This window comes from Danio rerio, chromosome 12 (assembly GCF_052040795.2).
Source record: "Danio rerio strain M-AB ecotype USA chromosome 12, GRCz13ab, whole genome shotgun sequence".
NCBI lineage: Eukaryota > Metazoa > Chordata > Actinopteri > Cypriniformes > Danionidae > Danio > Danio rerio.
In genome coordinates this window covers 31,505,137-31,528,836 of record NC_141032.1, presented here as the reverse complement: position 1 = coordinate 31,528,836, position 23,700 = coordinate 31,505,137, and the positions used below count along the sequence as shown (strand labels likewise).

The following is a 23,700-nucleotide window of genomic DNA, read 5'->3' as shown; positions in this document are numbered from 1 at the left end:
GATGAAAAAAAACGGAACCACTCATGAATTATTGGGCCAATACGAACCTTTAAAATTTAAAGAATGTGGAAGTAAAAAACTTTATGGACCAGAATCCAAAGTTTAGGAGATTATTAACTGATTTCTTTTATCTCTGCCATGACGACAGTTCATAATATTTTACTAAATATTTGTTCAATTTATGCAGCTTAAAGGGCCATAAACCCCTCCCCCCCTCTCAGCATGGTGTTTTTACACCTCTAAAAAAGTTGGGAATATGGGTGAGTCCTGCTTTGTTTATGTGAGAGTGTCGATTGGAGAAAAAGGGAAAGGTTTGCATGAAAAGAGGAGTTTCATTGCAGTACATGTACTATAGCTGATTTTCACTGCAGTGATTTGGAGAGCAGCATTTACAGCAGATCTGAGAGCTGTGTGGAAGTGGAGGATTTTCAGTCCATAATACTGTAGTGATATTACTGTAAACTTAGTAACTAAATCATTTTGACCAAGGTTAAATCTCATTAAAGGCCTTTAAAAACTGAAAGAGTACTGCTGACGATACAAACTTTGTCATCTGAATATACATAAACACAGAACACTGATCACACATTACCAAATCTGTAGAGACAGGACAAACAACATAAACTGGTGTCACATCTTTTTTTAAAAGAAGGCGAGTGGCAAATCCAGATTTCAACATTTCCATATTCAAAATGCTCTCGTGTAATAAATGTCCCTTACAAACATATTTTAGACCACTGTAATCCACACATGTGGGTCCACACACAAGCTGTGCGCTCATCAAAGAGGAATAGAAACAAAATCATTTGTTGCAGCACATTTATAAACACAACACTGACGACACACGTCTCTGAACAATTATTTTACTACTTATTTAAACTCCAGTTGGCAATACAACGTAGTGTCTTTCTGAACACTGTAACAGGTAAAAAGTGTCTTCAAAGCTATATCATGCATATTAATGAAGTTGCACCTCATTCACAAGAGTGCGCTGATTGGTTCAAACCAAGCCTTTTTCATGAATTAAAGAACAGATGTGCTGTAAACTCAATGACAACGATGTCACTTTGTACCGGCCGGTACAGACAACCAATCTCCACGCTGGAATGTAGACAATGATCTCATCGTCGTGATGTTGTTTCAAATTGATTCTTTTAATAGGAAGAACGAATTTGCTCAAAACAACAAATTTTCACTTGCTAGCTAAATAGATGTGTCCTTATTGTTTATTTTCAGCATCGTGTGACATATATGACTGTCAACATCTCAAAAAATGTGTTTTGGTGTTTTGTGACCCTTTAAAGTTCAATTTAAAGGCTTTATTAAGTCAGTTAGGTTAACTAAGTTAGGGTAATTAGGCAAGTTAACAGTGGTGTATTCTGTACACAATGAAAAAAAAAACACTGATAACTAAGACAGCTAATAATATTGACCTTAAAATAGTTTTTTTTTTTTTTATTTAACTGCTTTTTTTTACCCGAAATAAAACAAATACAACTTTCTCTAGAAGAAAAACTATTATCGGAAATACTGTAAAAAATTAATTTTAATAACTTGAGAAATATTTGAAAAAGAATAAATATTTCTTTACAAGAGGGCTAATAATTTTGACTTTAATAATATATATTGGCTTTAATAAGTGAACCAATTTGGAGCATTTTGGTGCGAACATCTACCTTTTGGAAAAGGTGCCGCCCCAATGACAGCTCTCATAGCTTTATTTCAGTGTAAATCAAAGTTCTTGAAACAGAAAAAGACTTAAAGAGATGAAAATTAAAATCACCTCATCAACTTTATGAATTTCTTTCTTCTGTTAAACATATAAGAAGATATTTTGAAGAATGCTGGTTGCTTTCACACATTGTCTTCCATAGTCAACATAAAAAACACTGCTCTTTTTTTCTGACTGGCTTTGTGGTCTCACCTCTACTTTACATTTGGAAAGAAGACTAATACTGTTGTTTAATTTCTGAAGGTTTGTAAGTTTTTTCTCTCTCCCATTACATCCATTGCTGTGTCTTTTTGTAGGTCATGTACAGTATGTCACCATTTTCTTTTGTTTCATGGTTTATTTAATATTTTTGCACAGATTATTGTTTCATGGTAGGTTTGTCAGTCTGTTCTTTGTTTTACTGTCTGCAAAGCTTATAATAAATATAATATAATATATAATATAATACAAAAAAAAAAAAACACTGCTGGTGCCTGCTACCAGATTTATCAAAATATCTCTTGTACAGATGTACAGAAGAAAGAAGATCACATGGGTTCTGAACAAGTGAAAGGTGAGTAAACAGTAGCAGTGTGTTCATTTTTGGATAAACTATCCCTTTAATTACGTCCATCATGAACTGATTGGATTGTGTTGGATGAAAACCACATGAAGGCACACTGCATACAATCAGTGCTAATGTGTTAAAAGATAAACAGAAGCCAATGTTGATTAGCATTCACACATTATTTGTCCCACCCACAGCTAAAGCAAGCAGCTTTATGCTGAATATGAACTGATCTCAAAATATCTGCTGGTCGGGAAAAAGTGTTAATCAGTCAATGCCAATATAATAAGGTAGTCAGCTAACAGACAGTTCTCTTGCACTAAATTTATAAGTCGTTCAGGATAAGAGAAAGGATAAAAGGATGATTTGAAATGTTATGGTTATTTTGGGTTATTCTTTGATATCACATCATCAGCTCCACATTTTACACGAATACAAACATAAGCATAGCAAAATACAAAGGACCTGAACCAGAAGCTTTTTAAAAAGAGTATTGAAATTGTTGTGCATAAAACACCATAATAAAATTCAAAACCCCAATTATAGTGGTTCCTATGCCCCGATAATTTTTGTCTGTTTTAAAGAAAATGTGCATTAAATAAATTATTAATATTTGAGCTTGTTGAAGGGATAGTTCACCCAAAAATGAAAATTTGCTGTTAATTTTCATTCATGTAGGACACTGAAGAAGAAGTACACTGCAGCCAAAACTGTTGTCACTATAGTGATTCAGAAACTTCAAGTCAAATTTTCAAGTTAAAATTAAATAAAACATATTTAATCATATTGAAACATATTGAAGATATGTTGAGGTCCTAAGCAAAATGGCTGAAATGAGCATTTTCTGAGGCTATAGATTTACATTTAGACATTTACATTTAGTCATGTAGCAGACACTTTTATCCAAAGCGACTTTTAAATGAGGACAAGGAAGCAATTTACACAACTATAAGAGCAACAATGAATGAGTGCTATAGGCAAGTTTCAGGTCTGTAAAGTCTAAGAAGGAAAGTATTAGTAAATTTTAATAAGGTTATAATGCAGTTAATAATGTTCAGATTCTTAAAGGGATAGGTCACTCAAAAAACTGGTTTCCTCACCTTAAAGTGTTTCTTTTCTCGGTTGAACAGAAGATACTTTGAAAAATGTTAGAAACCAGTGACCATTTTAAAAATTACTATGGAAGTCAATGGTTGCCGCATTCTAACATTTTTCAAAATATCTTCTTTTGTGTTCAACAGAAAAAAGTAAAAACTCAAACAGGTTTTTGATAAGTGAAGTGTCAGTAAATGCTGACCGAAGTTTAAGTTTTTAGTGAACTACCACTTCAAGACCTCAATGTATAATAATATATAAAGAGCCATGGTAATGATTTTGTTTTGCCTGTAAGTTTTTTTGTTTGTTTATTTATTTATTATTATTTTTACTGATAGGACAGCATAGAGAATGGATAGAAAAGCTGACTAGTATGTTTTTATCTTTTCTTAAACTTCCAGTAGCCAGTGAATTGCATTTATGAACAGCAAATCGACGCATTTTCAGCAAATAATCTTCGTTAAATGTTCTGCTAATAAAAACATCACAGCAAAAAGCCAAATTAGAAACATATTCCTAATTTAAGATGAACTATTCCTTTCTTTAACCCATAAACAAAACAGTTTTACAGTGTAATAAAATTATTACAGGCTTGTAAACACTTACAAACTTCCATTTTAGAAAATCGTTATCATTGGCAAAAAACACCATTAATAACAAAAACACTCATCAGCAATTTCAATGAAAAGATTAATGCTGCCAGAGCCTTGAAACAAAACAGACTCAAACACAAGTCAAGCCCAAATGACTGCCTGACCTGAGCCTGTCAAGCCTGTATTCTGTCTGACAGTGTTGAAATGCACCAGCAGATGGGAGTGAGGAGCAGCGTCCCTGAGCTTGTGATGCGATTGAAAGCGAAGTTTCCGCAGAACATTTTAACGACAACACCCGATGGGTTCGCAATGAACGCGACATTGCTTAATCCCATTTAACCGTGCGAATTAGTGTAGCCTGAATGCATTTGGCTGTTTGTCTTCCACTTTAATGAACGACCTATGTTTGCCCCCGCATTCTTCTCCTTTCCTTCTTGATCTGAATTCTTGTTGCAAAGTAGGCCTCTTTCATTAAATATAAAGGGGTTTTGTGCACTTCAAGAAGTCTTCTAGCCTAGAATTATTGTGGGCAACTAAGTGTTGCAGCAAATGTTCATTATAAAACATTGAAAAGTTCCCATGTAACCTCACACAGCTGTTGGAGGCTTGGGAGGCTCAAAACTGTGGTTTAGTGAGGACAGGCTGACAGTTCTTCATCATCTCTTGGTTCCTACAGTTGCGAGATGATGTCAGAGTCCTTGACAACAGAATGCGTGAGAAGGGATCAGCTGCAGAACGGGGAGGACTGATGAATAAACAATCGTGCAGACCCTGCAGCTCTGAAGACTGTCAAGCAAGAGCCGAGACGCGGCCACGATGAGCATACGCCCGACTCAAGGCGAAGGCGATGGCTTTTCTTCCTGATGAGTTTGACAAAGCACTCTGGCCTTCACACAACACTGAGAATGGACGGGATGAAAAATAGAGCTAGTTATGAAAGCACCCAGCAGGCTACGTTTTTGGCATTATGCATTGAATTTTCGATCACTACTTCGATGCCTCTAAAAGACAGAAAGGGGACCACAGCATCAGGTGATAAAATACATTTATTGGAAATTGTGACATGTAAAAAAAATTATAATTTGGCTTTGGGTCAGGTCAGACCACAAATCACATGTACTGACCAAAATAATGTATTTCTCTCATAAATGACAGGTGGGTCGTGTGGGTGAAGATAAATCACAACACATGGTAAATCTGGCAGCTAGACAAATTTCACTTCCTCCGGGAATCCAAGGGAGGGCTTAATAGTATCCATGTGCTACACATCTGCATGGGTTGGATGGTTAGGGGTATTTCGAAAATAAATATTTAATCTGGTGGCACACTCGGGGGTCTATATGCGATGGTAATTCCATGCAAATTGATATCTTCAGTTGGTTTACTTGTGAAAAACGCAACATGATCCCTGAGCTCACAAACAAAATCAATAAAAACAAGGATATTTTCCCCAATGTGTCATACAACTCTTCTGTTTGCGTTACGATTATATAATAATAGCACATTGTATTAAGTCTGAATGCCATCACGTGGTATAGAAAAGTGCTTATAACACCCCTTAAATGAGCACAAATTTTTTTTTATAGATATCTTGATAGATTTCTGTGATCGCTTATCATTGAAATCAAGAATAAAATGGAAAAAGCTGACTGCAAATATAATCTCAAGACAATATAGAATCGAAACTATATATATTTTTTACAGCCGGCAACTAGCTCTCTTTAACTCTCACATGGTCGCCACTGAAGCCAAGCAGGGCTGTGCTCGGTCAGTACCTAGATGGGAGACCACATATGAAACATAGGTTGGTGCCAAAAGTGGTGTTAGTAAGGCCAGCAGGGGGTGCTCAACTTGCGGTCTGTGTGGGTCCTAATGCCCCAGTATATTGAAGGGGAATCTATACAGCTCATTGAGCACCATCTTTCGGATGAGACCTGACTTTCTGTGGTCGTTAAAAATCCCAGGATGTCCTTTGAAAAGAGTAAGGGTTTAACTCCGGCATCCTACCCAAATGTCCCACAGACCTCGGTCCATCATGGCCTCCTAACCATTCTAATATCATAATTGGTTTTATCACTCTTTTTCCTCTCCACCAATCAGCTGGTGTGTGGTGTGCGTTCTGGTGCAATATGGCTGCTGGTGTGTCATCCAGGTGGATGCTGCACACTGGTGGTGGATGAGGAGATTCCCCCGAAAAATGTGTGAAGCGCTTTCAGTGTCCAGACAAGCGCATTATAAATATAAGGAATAATTAATGTATCACCTTGCAATTATAAGGTTCTATCTGCGTTCTGAAGGATTTTGAGATATTGAGTTTTAAAGTTTTTGCATTTCACATAGCAAACAGTATGTGTGTAACATTTGTTTGTTAACTAAAGTATTAAAATGTAAACAACTTTTAAAAAACATCCCATAATGTAAATAAATTGTCATTTAAAAAGAATAGGTCAATAACTCAATTTTGACAAAAATGTCGGATAGAACCTTATACGACAAATTATTATATTATGATTTTACTATTTGGGCCGATTCAAACAATTACTTTTAATAGCCAACTCACATAATGAGTTCAATTAAATGAAGAACAAAACCGAATATGAACTATTTTACTTGAGGTAAAGTCAAAACGTTCCTAAATTATATGTATTTACGATCAGATTCATGACTAAAAAAACAATCAAATTTTAATATTGTAAGCATTTGGCCTCATATTTCCCAGCGTACTACTGTATGTGCGATTTAGTGCTCAGCTTCTATTTTACTCTTGATTTACTGTGTATTAATCAATGAGCTCAGTAATTACTTACAATACGAGTTGGCACAGACACTTTTTTCCCTTTTGTCTTCATTTACCCACTGCTCGTTTGACAGATGAGATCCATTATGTTAAAAATCTGACAATACCTGTGAGCACGGCGAGTTGGCACAGTGATAAAAACCGTTAATGAGTCTCCTTTCTTCAAATGTAGAAAGTAAAGCCCTCTGTTTTGGCTCAGAATAAATATCATGAGTGTTTCCAGTAAGCGAAAAAGCTTTCCTGTCAATCACATGAACGTATGTAGCTCATTAGGCGTGTAAATGATTGCTTCATTATAGCAAACATGCATTAATGCTTTAGTGCAACATAAGACATTTGATCAATGCAAAACGGATGGGTTCTGTAAGGCCATTGACTTGAACTGATCATTGCCAGTAACTAAACACTATATGTGCATACATCGCATGTGCAGTTCTGACTGGGCACCTCTCTTCATGATTTGTCACCATGGAAACACAGGGAGACTATTTGTTTGCTGTTTTTATGTCTGAAGATGAAAAAAAAAAAAACCTTATGACAACCACACATCATTATCCACATTTCACAGAGCAGGTATTCAGGCCATAAGTTGCTTTTTAATTATTGTACTGTTTGGCACATTTAACTCACATTTATGTTTACTGATTACTCTTAATTACCTTAGTGATAATTCACAGTTTCTTTAAAAGTGAAAATCTAATTAAGTGCTGCTTTTTCACACTTGGCAATGCATTTTCTTCTTCTATTTTTTTTTCCTGAAATGCAAAACAGAAATGTGGGAGATTTTGGCTCTAATAAAGAGGACTCATCTGCACAAATGGAAATCTTGCTATCCAGTATATACACACACAAGCATGTTGTCACATGCAAATAGACACAAACACATGCACTCTACTCTTTCTCACCTACTTAACACACACACTCACGCACACACACACACATCCACAACGACATAGTTGCACATTTTGTAACCATACCCAAAAACACATGTACAAAAATCAGTTTGATTATAAAAGATCGTCCAAATTAAAATGTATGGCATGGGATCTTTGCTGCCATATCGAAATGGCAAAAGGACAAACCCAATGGAGCTGGGATGAAACATGAAATGAAGTCTGAGAAGAGGTAAGCAGAGGTTCAACCCTCTTTAAAGGGGAAGAGAAGAAGGTGTATGGGACGGGTGAGAGAGGGAAGTCACAGCAAAGGGACTACACAGTAGCTTAGCTCAGACAAGAGAGGGCCTTTGGGTAATAGCCCTGGGACTACACAGTAGTTTAGCTCAGGCGAGAGAAACAGGTTAGTCATTCACAGGCCTACACGGTTGTCTCGTTTTTCCAAGGCCCAGTCCTAATGTTACCTGTGGAGTCAGACGTAATTGCGTAATCCTCATGTTGACTACTGTTCCGGCTCAGTGTCCCTCTCCGGCTGAGGGTGCCTTTCCTGCCGAGCGTGGCATGGCTCACTCGTGGAGGGGTTATATCCAAATGCAGCATGCTTTCGTCCTCTTTATCTGCCATTTTGGCGCAACTGTACATCAACGATCCCATGTCTGGATCCTCTGCCTGGCAAGGGCTGACAAATGGGTCAGCATTAGGGCAGCATATGCTCGAGAACGGGTCTGCTTTGGCACAGCACATGTGTCTGTGGCAGGAGAGCTGACTGTCCAAGTGTGCGCTATGGCAGGAGAGGCTGTCGTGGAGACCGTGCGAGGCCAGAGTCTCGAGGTGAGGAATGGGACTCGGGCAGCGCAGCTGGTTGTCCGGATGAGGGCTATGACATGACAGCTGGGTGTCCAGGTGTGATGTGTGGCAGGTCAGAGGGTTGTCCAGGTGCACGCTGTGGGGGCTGTCCAGGTGGGAGCTGTGGACGCTTCCGTCCATGCTGGTGGAGGTCATGTGGTAGGAGTAGTCCCTGAGGCAGGGCCGAGGTCGGTTGAAGGAGCGAGTCTTAGATCTGTCCTTCAGGCAGCTCTGAAGGGGAAGGGTTGGCCGGGGCAGTTCATCCGGGAGGGACTGGGGGCGAGTCGAGCTCCCGATTAGAGAAGAAGGACTGTGTAGAGTGGCACAGCAGGTGCTTGTGTGGTTCTGGGTAGAGGGGAGGCTACCCAACTTGCAGTGGGGTGAGAGGTGTGGGGAGAGCAGAGGTTTCCCCAAACAGGATGAGTCAACCTGGCAGTGGATTTGATTCTGCCCGTGAGATGGCGTATGGCTGTGACTTTGTGTAGTTGGAATGGCATTCCCCGCTGCTTCCCCATTGACCTCCACCTTTGGTTTATTAGGACAACAAGCCCACCAGCGATGCCACACATCGTCACGTTTTGCACAGTGCTGAATGAGCAAAAAAAGCCCCAATGTGACCGAAAAGGCTCCATACAGGCAGCTGAAGATCATGTCTAGAAAATGGCCCTGTGATACAGCGAGTGCTCCGAAAACCCAGGTGGCCAGGAAGAGGAAGAGCGTGAAGGCGGTGGCCCTAAGCTGAGCTTTAAACGAGTGCTCGTTGGCCAGCATTGAGGCTGTGATGGCCGTGCAGCCAGTGTGATCGCCGTGCTCACCTGGCTCTCCGCTGACAGCGTGACAGTGGCCAATTTCAGCCACAGCCAGACGCTGCTGTTCTTCTGTCATAGCCTTGAGCTCGTACTTGCGCTCTGGATGCCGCTTTAGCTGTACGTATGTGCACAGAAAGTAGATGCACATTACCAAGACCAAGAAGGCAGTTGGTCCGTAGAAACCCCCCAGACTGGGCTCCCAGGCCATCCAACAGCTGCAGCACAGACAGAGACAGTGATTAAAGTGACAGTGTAGTCACCACTCCACATCTAATTACAGAGCTCATGGTAATTTATAGCATTAATCAGGAAACATCTCCCGGAATCGGTGATTTGACTAAAAATGTTACAGTTGACAGTAGCAGTAAATGTGATACTTACTAAGGGGCGTCATCTCTGCTACCGTAGTTATCCAAGTTAACAGCAGCTGTAACGCCGACTATGATTAGCGGGACCCCACCACTGACCAGATAAAACCTGCCAAAGGAAGAGAAATGAAGTGAGAACAGATTTACACTGTGTTGAAGAAATGTTCCTTTTATGATGTTTCTGCCACTTTTTTATGAAGAATAAAAGGGTAATGTTTGTCAAAAAATAATTTATGTCATTTTTGTTATTAAGATTTGATCAAATCTCAATATACTGACCAATTGCTCACCTTCTGTGGTTTCTATACAAATAGTATCTTTAAAGTAAAATGAATTGAGTTTCTCTAAACATTGAGCACAAGTACAATACACAGAGAAGACTGCTATGGAAACTACATTTTTCAAACAGAAAACAGGTATTTTACTATAGATTGCTATAATATTTCACAATACACTTTTTACCTTATCTTTGATCAAATAAATGCAGCACTGGTGAGCATAAATACATAATAAATACATAAATCTTAATAGTAATATAACAGCTACAAATGATCAAAAACAATACAATTAATATTAACAATAACAAATGTTATTTTATTATTATACTTTCAAAAGAGATGTAGTAGGACCGCCCCACCCCCCAGTGGCATACCATATCTACCCCTCTAAGTGTTTAAAAGCTCTAAATGTCCCGTTTCCTTGCTTGAAGCAACCGTGCCTGGAAACACAGGTGATGTGATAATTTCTGCTGTTGCTGCTTTCACTTTAGCCATTCTTTGAACAGATTTATTAATGAGCCTAACGTTGCAAGGTGTGCATGTGATCATCCTTTCATTGTCGCACATGGATTGTTTTTCACCAGCTTTCTTTTGTTCATAGTTATTTTTGTTAATATGGTTTAATTATCATCCTGTACAATGACATTGTTTTAATACGAGATTAACTCTCCATTTATCTAGAATTTATGTGAACTGGTGATCTGGGATTTTTTAGCAAGTACAGGCTTCTGTGTAAAGTTTTAGATCCATTAGATAATTTTTTAAAAGTCAACTGTTTTTTTTAAGAACATTTTTGTTGAATAAAAATTACATTTAGCTTGTTTTAATCTATTACTTAAAATTTGTGGCAAGGAAATTTTTAGTTTGGTGAGGCCAGAGGCAACAATGTTAAATCTTTAGTGTTGAATCCTAAAAAGACTAATTGTGATTAGACTAATAAAACTAGACTAATAAAACTAACTGCAATGCGACACTATGAAACCACAACCAATTTACTCATGCTCATTGAGCAAGGTCACAACACACAAAAAAAGTGAAATGAACAAGGAGGCATGTGGACATAGCACAAAATTTAAATCAAGTCATTTTAGCATGCCAAAGTAATGCATATAAAATATATTTTCCCAACAAAAAAACTGTGGCTAGTGAAAATAGCGAGTGGCTAGTAACATTGAAAAACTACTGTTCCATCTCAGACCTGACTCTGATGGCTGAGAATTATTGTTATTAAGTTTCACCTCTCTGACTCATAATCTCTCCTTTCTACTTTATAGAAAAACTTCTTACAGGAGCCATGTTCAGTCAAAATAAGATCATCACCATATTACTTAAACATTAGTTTTGTCAACTTGCAAAACTTATTGCCTTCAAAGCATTTACTGGGGCACTGGCAATTTTTACCGGGGCATGTGCCTTTGTAAGTGAGGTCCAGCGATGCCCCTACATAAAAGAATGTCTCTATTTCGAGGCTTTCAACCTCAGAGGATGATCTTGTGAAGCAGTAATGATCCATAGCTACTGCTTGTTGTGTTCTTTTATCACTTGTTGGATTTGTGCTGGTCAGACTTGCAACAGTTCTCCTCCTTCTGCTCTTCTCTGTCTTTTCTCAGTCAACATTCTGGCTGATAGAAGACTGTTTTGAGTACTTGACAGACAAGTCCTGCTGTTAACAGGTTTCGGTTATCAGTCATCTCTGTTAGCTGACTGTTTAAATAACACACAAAAAACCCAGACAAGATCTAGCATCCAGGGCTAGATCTGGACATTGCAATCTCCCAATTACAATAGTTGACCTTCAGTGAATGCGCTGATGCAGTGTACCTAAAAATGGTGGCTTTCGGGCGTGGTTGAGTGGGAGGGTCCCTGTCCTGAGGTATGGGCGGAGCCTTGGACACCTCCTTGCAGACGTTCCTGGCAGTGAAGAGCAGCCACAGCATGCTGGAGAGGGAGGAGTAGTGCAAGATAATGCCAACCTGTCAACAAACAAGATGAAACATTAAACATTAAAGGCTCCTTCAGCAGACACAGAAAACTAAGCATATTTGCTTACTGCCAGCTGCCCAGTATACAGTACATAAGGCCTACTACATTTTAAAGAATAGTGTGTAAAGCTACGGTCACACTAGAGTTTGAGCATGCAAAATTCTGTTGTATGGTGCTGTGAAAAGTGGCATGAATAAACAAGATGATTATTCATTCATTCATTTTCCTTCAGCTTAGTCCCATATTTATCAGGTGCCACCACAGCGGAATGAACCACCAACTATCCTTTCATATGTTTTACGCAGAGGATGGCCTTCCAGGCACAACTCAGTAATGGGAAAACAAAATGATTAGACATTAAAAAGCAAAAGCAATTGCTCCATATTTTAAATTTCTGTACTGAGAGGTCATGTATTGGTCTCACGCAATCACGTGATGCAATTTCGCAGGTCAGAGTTCACCAGCTTAAACTTTACAATGCAGCGAGCTTGCATTTCTTGTCTGCCACATTTGTATAAATGGAAGTCTCTATGGGGCGAAATGTACAGCATACACTATGCAAACTTTTTTTACTACAATGTTGTCACATGACATGCCTGCACTGCAAGTCTTCACAACTTAAAATAAAAAGTTGAATTACAGGTGTGACAAATCAGCACGGGTCAAGTCTAACAAATTAGCAATGATCCCTAGAAACTAGGGATGTAACGGTATTGTAAATACCGTCATACCGCAATATTAATTTTTTTTCGATATTACCGTAGTCGCATGACTCGGTAAAACTATAGGTCTTCTGAGAAAATTTGCTCAGGCGAATGAAGCGAACGGGAGGTAGGGAAAACTACAATTCCCATCAGCCCAGGGGTGGCCATCATCCCTTGCGGTCTGTTGTCGCTACAGATACAGTAATGCGGAAATGGAGTGTGCTGCTAGAAGCGGGCATCAAAAAGAGCTGAAAATGATCGAACCTGAAGCGGGTGTTGTCGCCGCACGCGTACTGAATAGCGGTGTTGTCGCGCGCGTTCTGATCAGCTGTGTTGTGGCGCGCGTTCTGATCAGCTGTGTTGTGGCGCGCGTTCTGATTCTGATCAGCTGTGTTGTGGCGCGCGTTCTGATCAGCTGTGTTGTGGCGCGCGTACTGAATAGCGGTGTTGTTGCGGCGTTCTGGTCAGCTGTGTTGTCGCGCGCGTACTGTAAAGCGGGGAGGGGGGGGTTGAGCGCGCATACTCAAAAGCGGTGTTGTCGCGCGCCTACTGAAGGGCGGGACGGAGGGTGTGACACAGCACACTGTTCAGATTGATACAGACATGAGACCTCTCTCACTCATGGCTTGTCCTCTCAAGTGGGGGAAAGACAATGCACAACGTTACCCACTGCTGTCAACCTGGGCCAAGTCATATCTCTCTTGTCCCAGAAACCTCAGTCCCAAATGAGAGGGTTTTTTTCTGTTGCAGGGGACATTTTAAATGCCCAGAGATACCAGCTTTTACCAGATTATAGTTATATGATAATTTTCCTTAAAACCCATCTCTATCTAAGTGAGTGAGTGATTAAATGTTGAATGTGATGAGTTTTCAACAATACTAAATTGAAACTTTATTTTTTTACATGGTTTAATTATTTTTTGTCATTAAAATTGAAGTTCCTGTTTCAAAGCTTACAGATAGATGGCTAATTTGTATGTCATTGACACTTTTGGCACTTTTTTGGAGTATTTTCATAAGTTTTGTTTTTTCCTGTAAATGATTCAATAATTACCGTACCGTGACATTCATACCGAGGTATTACCGTACCGTGAAATTCTGATACCGTTACATCCCTACTAGAAACATCTCCAAAACTACACTTTTTGGCGAGCATCTATTAAAAAACACTGAACATTGGTTTCAACCACTAAGTGAATATACTTAACTGTGTTTAAGCAGCACTATGATGCTATAGTGATCCGAGAGTGCACATACACTGTGCTTGCTTCTAATGTATTCATCTATCGCTTTGACCTTGAACGTATTAAAACTTGAACATAGTTTCGTTTTAACATATCACTTAGATTCAAGTGAATGAAAGAGCTATACAAATTATGATATTAGATAACAGCTACACTTGAAAAACAGCTACATACATTTCTTTTTTTAGAAGAAATAACTCTTGTAGCCTGAATATTATATGTTCTCCCCTTCCTGTCCACTCAAGCCACATATTCACAATTACTTCCAAGATGAAATATCAGTCAGGGAAATCTGATGCATACATCGAATTTCAGCAGCAGTAGTTGGTGATCCAGGAGTTGTAGGAGTTTGGAGGTGTGAGTAGTGGCGTAGAGGTTTGGTTGGTTGGAAAGTTTTAATTCTGGAAAGCAAATATTTTGTATATATTTATTTAGTTACTTTATGTCTTATATATTTTTGTTTGTTTTGTTGTTTGTTTATTTTGTATATATATTTTGTCTACTTTATTTTTGGGATTTTTGGATTGGACACTTTTTGCACTGTAAATAAACGCACCTTTGCACCATAGTGGTACGTCGGCTGAGCCATCATTTATTTTTGTCTTGTTTCACACATACGCTCTGTGTGACATTAACACATATAGAAAATTTGAATGCGATTTATAGTGCACATATTACATGCTGCCAATATAGTACGAGTTGCATGGTAGTATTTAATTCAAATGCAGCTTGTTTACTAATTTGAGTTAGCAGAGAAAAATATAGTGGGTATTTCGGGTACTGCATGCATGCAGAAATTTTGCATACTATGCTGGCTACTGCAGAAAAAGTAGTATTATAGGACTGCACAATATATCGTTTTAGCATTGATATCGCAATGTGACCACTTGCAATAGTCACATCACGAGTATATGCAATGTTGATTCTGGATTATAATTGATCATTGGGCAAGTGTTTTTTGAGGCCTGTGACTGTGTAAGGGTTTAAAAAGCCTTCAGGCATAACAAATTGTACCATTTGTAACACTGACAAATTAATAATGATCAAAGTTAGTAAAATGTTTATAAAATTAAGACTATGCAATATTATTTTACATTTGATTATTCAATTTCTGTACACCAAAATACAGTTCAACTTCTCTGAACACAATAAAACGCTGTTTATTTCATTTGTATTCTTTTCTTTATTGACTGTATCTATGCTTGTAGATTTGTAGTTTATTATATTTTGTGCATTACACTACAGAAACATCCCAATCAATCAAAAGGTTATAAATTCTTTCAAATACAGTAGATTTTCTTATTTAGCGAAATTGTAGTCATATCGCAATATATATATCGCAGAATAAAAATATTGCAATGTTAGATTTTTCCAATATCATGCAGCACTAATACTATGTCATTTCGAACACTGTGTGTGTGTGTGTGTGTGTGTGTGTGTGTGTGTGTGAGAAAGGATGCAGTGAAGGGGAGATTGAGGTAGTCCTCCTCAGACAGTGAGGTCATGCTGTTGTCCTCTTTGCTCCAATGCACTTACTGCATCCATCCAACCAACCCACACATCTATTATATATATGATATATGTGACATTTATATGGGGCACTGGATGTGAATTATAACATGCTGAGAATCCCTGTCGTGTTTTTTCAATAAAAATGTGTATGTAGACCTGAAATGACAAAGATCAAATTTATGAATTGTATTTTTTATTTTGATAATATAATGAAAATAGAAGATTCTTTAAGCAGTTTTATATAACTGATCTAGCCTTGCATACATCAAGAGACCAGACATGTGCGCTCAATATCAACAAACTTTACCCAAACTTTTACACAGTTGTGTTTTATCTTAAAGCAGGTTTAAGGGTCTTAAATCCTCTCAATCTACCATTACAGCAAACACTAAGACCCATCAAAAAACTTTGACCTGAAAGTGTAAGTTCGCCCGTACTGCCATTGAAAAAAACTGTTATAAAGTCATCTAATAAAGTCTGTAATAAAGCCATCATATTTGTTTTATTTGTGCACAAAAGTATTTTCGTTTCATGATAATTTTCTGATTGAAGCACTGAAGGCATATGGCCTGGAGTCTGGAATCTTGCTGTATATATAAAATGAAGGAGCTTTCAGATTTAAAAACACTTCAACTCAGTAGAAGAATACACGATTACTACAGGTAAAGCTAAGGGTCTGTAAAACTTTTTTAATGTTTTTGAAAGTCCTACTCTAAACAAGGCTGCATTTAATAAAAACTACACAGAACAGTAATATTATGAACTGTGACTTCAATTTAAAACAGCATTCTGTTTTCTGTTCATTGTAGTTTTTTTCCTATGAAGGCAATGCTGAAGTTTTAGCAGGTATTCTTTCTAATATGCTTATTTGGTAGATTTTAATATTGTTATAAATGTTTAAAACATTTATGATGTTCAATATTTTTATAGAAAGTTGTTATTCAGGTTTCTTATTAATAAAATTAAATTATTTTCTGTTGTTGTAAAACTTTTTCTCAATATACTTTACAATGTAGAGACAGTACTAGGTATAATGGCATCATTTGGTTACACATTCATGTCTACATCAGACTGTTTGTCTATTTTTTGCTACACACTTCGGAAAGAAATGCAAGGCAGTGGTGAAATAACACATCATCCTAGTTCATTCATTCATTTTCCTTCGGCTTAGTCCCTTATTTAACAGGGGTTGCCACAGAACGAACCATCAACTATTCCACTATATGTTTTACACAGTGTATGCCCTTTCGGCCTCAACCCAGTACTGGGAAACACCCCATAGATTCTCGCATTCACACACACACACAGCCTGTTAAATTCATTCAATTCACAGACTGCAATTCACCTATATCTCATGTCTTTGGACTGTGGTGGAAACCCACACCAACATGGGGAGAACATGCAAACTCTACACAAAAATGCCAACTGGCCCAGCTGGGACTCGTACTAGTGACCTTCTTGATGTAAGGTGCCAGTGCTAACCACTGAGCCACCGTACCGCCCAGGCCTGGTTCACTTAAAACCAATTCTGGTATAACTTTCTGTTAGTTCATTTCATTTTAAGATAAATGATAAAATTTAAGATAAATTTTTAGAATTAAAGTTTAAAGTACACATCAATTCATATTTTATATATTTAAATTATAGATAATATATTTGTTTTGATCATTTGTTTGTTAGCAGCATGAATGCAAGAATTGCATAATGCAATAAACATTCCATTAGCTGACTAATAACCTGTGTAAAGGCTGTGATCAAAATCAGTGAACACCTTTTTTTTCTAGGGTTGGGGCTTGTGACTACATTTACATGGACATCAGTAATCTAATGATTTGCCTTAATCTGAATATGACAATAATACTATTATGGGGTTTACATGAGTTGTTTTTTAAATGTTCTTTTCATTATCCAGTTTTCACATGTTGTAGCACACAAGTCCATTAATGTCGTTGCGTCATAAAGCTATCTACATTATATTCGAAGTTTCATGTAGTTTGGGGTGTTTCATTTTAAATGTTTTTGCTTTAACTGCAGTTTGGCATTTATACTTTCATTAAAGAAACATTTCATTCATGACCCCGGACAAACTGAGGTATTTAATGCAAGTACTAAGTTGTTTTAATGGAATTACTGTACGCCGAATGAAAAAAAAAAAACCTCTGCATTTCGTGATGCGGGTGTATATGGTCCTTAAAAATCAGAGTATTGTCTAAATCATATTAAAACTAGAGTATTGGTGTCCATGTAAACACAAGTGAAAGTGCCAGATGATGTCACAAGCTGTCAAAGTGCATTCCTCTGCCCAAGTTGATTGTGCCCTCAAATGTTTCATTATGTCTGACGTGTTCCCCCTTACACGCAACTTTTGTAAAGCATCTGCTTTACGTTAGGGTGTCCAAATCCTTGCTTGTATAAAATATAGGCACACTTTAGAAAGTTTAGTTCAAGCAAATTTGATCATGCGTGTTGATGAAGGGAGTCGCTCACTGGATGCGCTGTACTAAGTATGTTGCCTTCTATGCATCACTATGCAAAACAAAAAAATAAGTTTAATATCGCCGATGCTGTTCGTATTCCTCAGTTGTTTAGAATTAAATGTTAAGAGATGGTGTGACACAACATGCACCAATGTGTGCCTTTGATGTACCCCTTGATGCATCTTATATCCTTGTCGCAGCACCAGTGCCATCAAAATTCATATGCTGATTCGGTCCGGTTACATATTGGCACCGGGTTTCAGTACCCAACCCTACCTTCTACTTGTTTCCTTTTCGGGTTTCTTTATTCTGGTGAACACAAAGAAGTTTTTTGGAAGAATGTTGCAGATCTGTAACCATTTTTTTAGTTTGTCCTACAATAAATGTAAATGGTTACAGGTTTGCAACATTTTCAAAATATCATCTTTTTTGTTCAACAGAAAAGAAGAAACTTTCCTGCAAATGGTACAGATCAGCATTTGAATTTAAAGTGAAATAAATTATTTTTTTAAAAAGAAACATGTATAAAAACAAAAACAAACAATATTAGCCAGTGTATTCATGAAATAAATATATATACATTACGTGAGATGTGCTACATCTCAAAAAACATGTTAATCATTATGCATCCAGCCATTAATCTGGTGCTTTTAAACCTAAAGCAGTCAATCAACTGCTTTTATCAACTCAAATACATTTAATAAGCATACTGCTATATTCCTAATCAAATGAATCTAACTCACGGGTCCTGGCTGCAAACGCTCTGTGATGAAGAAAGTGCTACACTTTGAAAGGCAATGGCAATCCTGGAGCCCCAGTGCATTAGACTCTCAACACCGAGCACTCCTGCCAAACAAAGCCCTCTGTGCCTTAGTTAATGTCGACCATGCCAATTCAGGAGTCACAGAGGCCATATGTTAGTGACTCTGAGCTGAGAGCCACAGACACAGGGCATGAATAATGTGGTTCGCTCAGGCCAAAGAAGAACTGGGAGACTTACCACTTGACAGATCACAGGGTACTTGATCTGGTTGATGCCTCCTGCAAACACCCCAAACGTCATGGCAGTGTGGAAGAGGAAGTTGAGGAGCATGTGCCATCCTTTCCTGCTGATTCGGATTATGCTGAAGGGGCAAACACACACACACACACTTCTATCAGTCGAAGAGACAGCCGCTCCATGAGTAATACAGAAGGGAACAAGTATCTGCCTTTGAAGCGCAACGCTATGACTAAAAAAATCTTTCTGACCCCGTCTGCAAAGTGTCTCGAACTGGAGCGGCTCACTAAATTTGGCACTGTCCCTCTAAGGTTGGAAGTGTCCCGCTCTCCATGGAGCAAGCATTACTCACTGAAAATATCTGTGACAGTCAGGGGTGATGATACTATAAATATTGGCTGTCTGACTCAGGATCGCAGCATTATCGTGGCGGCAGTCTGTCCCAAAAAACATTCCCTACTGTGACCTTCCAGTGTTAGTGCTGGTGCTGCACATGGCTATGCTTTGAACGGGGGGAAGCTTTTAACTAGCTTTGATTTATGCAGAAGGTAAAATTGCACCATGTAAAATATAACAACAATTTTAAAGAATTTTGTTGAAGTTCGGCTGCAGAAATACACTGGACCAAAGCAATATAGACATTTGTTCTGATTATTTTTGATCATTTCTTGATTATTCAAGTCTTTAAAACTTGCTTCAGCTGCAATTTATGTGGAAAAAAAGCAAAAAGATTTGTGATCACATTTGTGTTCATCAAAGAATTAATGTAGAATCAATGAAGAAAATGTAAGCAGCACAATTGTTTCAAGATTGGTAATAATAAAAAATGTTTCACAAGAAACATTTGAACATTAGAAACATTTCTTTAAAATTTCACTAAATTCAGGATTGCAATAGGGAGCCAAAAAGCTTTTTTATTGCATGTTTACATGAGATAAAATTAACTTAAAAATACAATAAGCTACAGATACAGTGAGTGAAAGAAAAAATTACTTTGAGCGTGCAGATGACAAAACCCAAACTGACCAATGTTTACACAGATATGTGAAAATGGCAAAAACAATTATGCACTCTGCACAATATATAGTTTTAGCATGGATATCGCAATGTGTGAACACGCAATATTCACATCGCAGGATCTGTAATGTGAAGTCAGTATTACAGTTGACCAGGTACAATCGTGGAGTCATTTCAGTTTAACCATAAAAACGTGAAAGTATTTTTAGTTGTGCGTGTTTTACCCCTTTAACTGCCCCACCAAGAAAAAATCCTAATGTCGCTAGTTAACACACTCATTTTTTTTCAACACATCTCATAATTTTTTTAATTTCAACCTCTACCAAATGGTTGATATAACGGTATGTAATATAATATTATGGTAAAAAGTACCGAAATGAATACATATATTATGAAAAATCTGAAAATATGAAGAGTAAGACCACATTATTAATAAAAAACTCAAAATAAAACATTTTTGAATACCAAATCATCTTTATTTTTGTATGCCATAAACTATTTCAGATTCTCATTTAACATTTTTTTCTTTTTTTTCTTTTTTCTTTTTTACAACAAAACCAAAATCAAGTGTAGTAGTGCAACGGGATGTTTGTTTGATTTTTTTCATTAACCAACAAAGCTTTGTTTGTGAGTCATTATTTAAAACAGTACTTCTTCAAATGACATTAACAGTCATTATTTAAAACAGTCAAAATATGGTCAATCATTTGGTAGAGCAGGCAGTTAAAGGGTTAAGCCCTTTGACTGTGTTTGAAGCATTTGGGCACAAGAAATTATTGCATTTTCTAGCTTTAACAAAAATTTATTTCATTTAATAATGTAGATAATGAAGACTATACAACTTTATTGTATATCTGATCATTTTATTTTTGTATTGCAGTACCTGAATACTGTTAGAATTCTTCATTTATACCATTGCTCTACTGTATTTATCTATGCTGATAATTTATCTAGTATATTTTCTGCAGATGCACTTCTCTAAAAAAATTATTAAAAAGGTGACATGTAAACAGAAAATATTTTTTTTAATCTTACAATATTATTAATTTACTAAATTATCTTCTAATAAATGCAGTCTTGTGAAGCATAAGAGACTTTCTAACAACATATATCTTACCAACATTAAATCTTTGAGTAGTATGACACTACTGAGTAGTGTAAGTAAGGTTATTTTAGAATTTTAATATCAGTGCATACACAATCTCTAACCACAAATCTACTATTTATTTACAAATTTATAATGTATTTGTACTGTACACAGTATTATCCATCTGGGATACACCACCAACTTTCAAACGTTCATGGTCAGTAAAATTAAAAACATGTTAATTAAAATTTCAAATGTTGTTCTATGAAATGTTTCATTCACTAGAATCTTGGGAAAAATACAAAAATATTTTCCAGATTTATTTTTCACCAGCTGCAAATCAAAATAAAAAAACAATGAAATATTTCAATTCAATTTAACCATCAAGGAATACATACTATTTAGGCTACATTTACACAAAATAAATGTACTAACAATTCAACAACACTCACAAAAAAACTTTTAAATAGATCACTGGCATGAAAAAGAGTCAACATTTTTAAATCTCAGAAATCAACTAAAACCATTGCAAACATGCTTAACTACAGTATAGACTAAACCTGTTATATGTATGCATGTAAAGTCACAACAGTATACATTAAAAGTTTAATTTTCAAAAACGTGCCCTTTAAAACCAGTTTTGAAATGTTTGCATTTTGTGGTGAAAGTGTTCTTGTCATATAAATTAAAGGAATAGTTCACCCAAAAATGAAAATTATCCCATTAAATAATTAATTACACCCTCAAGCATTCTCTTTTGCTGTCAGACCAACACAGTCTACGTAGTTTTAAACTCCTGGCTCTCCCATGCTTTTATTTTGAAGATTCCAAAAGCACATAAATCCCATAACCAATATTCCACCAGGGGTTTAACAAACATCTTATGAAGTTGATCGATGTGCTTTTGTAACAGAAATATTTCCAATATTTAAAAGAGTTCAACTTCAACAACTGGTTTTCAGTAATGGCTGAATGCAAATAACGTGAATTATATATATTCAATTTATGACGCATGATGAAAGACATGCATGTGACATTGTAAGCGTAATATACTGCATAGCATTATACAATAATGCCAAGCCGTCTAGTTTTCATGTTCATCATTGTCTTCTGTGGTAAACAAACTGTGTAGTAATTGGTTCTTACAAGAAGAACCTATTCCTGGAGCTTCCTCTACGAATGCATCTTATGTCATGACTCATACATCGCTTAACGTGCATTTGGCCTCCGCCAGAAGTCAGTCTTTGTGTTGTCTGTGGGCTTGCCCTTATTGTCAGCAACATTCATGAAATAATTCCATATTCCAACTTGGCGGATCAACTCTGTCCTCAAACTGTGGGCTGCCACTAAGAGTACCTGTATTTGCAGCCACACCTCGTTTTGTCACTATAAAATGCAGATAGTAATGGGTTGTTCTTGAACGATTCTATCATTTTGAACAAATCTTTTGTATGACTCAAGAACAATGAGTCCTCTCAGAGAGTGATTCATTTACTTGCATGTGCAGGTAGAGTAGAAGATAGCTCCTTTTTCAAGTCCTCTGTTGGGTTTGAATCACATGGAAGACAGAAGCTAATCATATGCATTTAGAGTCTAAAAAAAATTTGATTCATCCTTCTTTCGAAATAAAGTTTATGGTGACCGAACATGGACTGCGGTCGAGGGTGGTTTTACGGCAAACACATAAGCAGCTTAATGCAGTTTTGCTTTACGTGTGGTCGGTGTTTGGAGTTTCTAAAGGACATGGACCAGACGGAAACCCCAGACATACTTCATCAATGTGTTCAATATTTTACTGAGGGCCACTCGTACGTTGAAATCGTGAATATAATGTCTCTTAAAAGTAAATTGAACGGAGCAGGTGTTACGGTTTAACTGGTGTGCGTGTTAACTGGTGCCTTGTTCCAGATGTAAACTATTCACCTTTGCTGATTGCAGATGCGTCCCTTTTTCACAGCATCAAAACATGCCCATACCAAATAAATATTCGTATTACTTGGTGTCAGTGTAAACATTTTAATATTTGTGTTGCAGAACAGTATATAACCAAAATAATGAAAAGAAATAATTATAATTTACAAGTCATCAATGGGATTTGAACCCAAGTCAAAAGGTTCAGCATGAGTATCAATCGCCCTATCAAACTGAGCTATTCAGGACTACACGATGAGGTCGGTTTTGATATTTTTATCAGTCAACACATGTGCTTTGGTTATGGACTTGTGTTAATTTGTTTCCATGTACTTGCGTTTAGATGTTTCTACATACTCTCACGCTGATATTTTCTCGGAATAGCTCTAAATGACAAAATGTTGTTTTATCGCAGTTGGTGAAACCATAATTTTATAGCTGCACTCATGTTAACCTGTGCCTTTGGACTCATTTTAACCTGTGTCAACAAAGTCACACACGAGTACATTCCGAGTCACTTCCGGTGTGTGGTACATTCCCTTTCCGTAAAGAATCTGTTATTGTAAATTTGTTTCGGGACTGGTAAAATTGTTTTGCATCTGTTATTTTTTTTTCTAAAATTTTATATTCATGGTAAAATGTTTTTTCCAATGTAACTGTGTATTAGGATAGGTACAAATGTCCAACATAAGCATAGGGCGCTCATGTTGGATTACCTTTTTATTTTTGAATTGTGAAAGCAAAATTCTCCAACAAGAGTAATTATAGCGCCACCCGATGATGAAAGCAGTTTTACTCATGGAGTCT

At 37.1% G+C, this 23,700-nt stretch overlaps 1 protein-coding gene across 5 annotated transcripts in view; it reads right to left on the bottom strand.

Annotated features, from left to right (window-relative positions):
- Positions 1–6,426: 6,426 nt before the first annotated feature.
- The window catches only part of adgra1a (adhesion G protein-coupled receptor A1a), a 78,517-nt gene continuing 61,243 nt past the window's right edge, over positions 6,427–23,700 (bottom strand). For all 5 annotated transcript variants that reach the window (XM_087276514.1, XM_087276510.1, XM_087276513.1 and 2 more), the window contains 4 exons: positions 18,879–19,002; positions 11,780–11,931; positions 9,694–9,789; positions 6,427–9,527 (listed from right to left, as the gene is read on the bottom strand). In XM_087276514.1, coding sequence (XP_087132640.1) covers positions 8,078–9,527; positions 9,694–9,789; positions 11,780–11,931; positions 18,879–19,002 — 1,822 coding nt within the window. In that variant the 3' untranslated portion in view covers positions 6,427–8,077. The remainder of the gene's footprint in view (positions 9,528–9,693; positions 9,790–11,779; positions 11,932–18,878; positions 19,003–23,700) is intronic.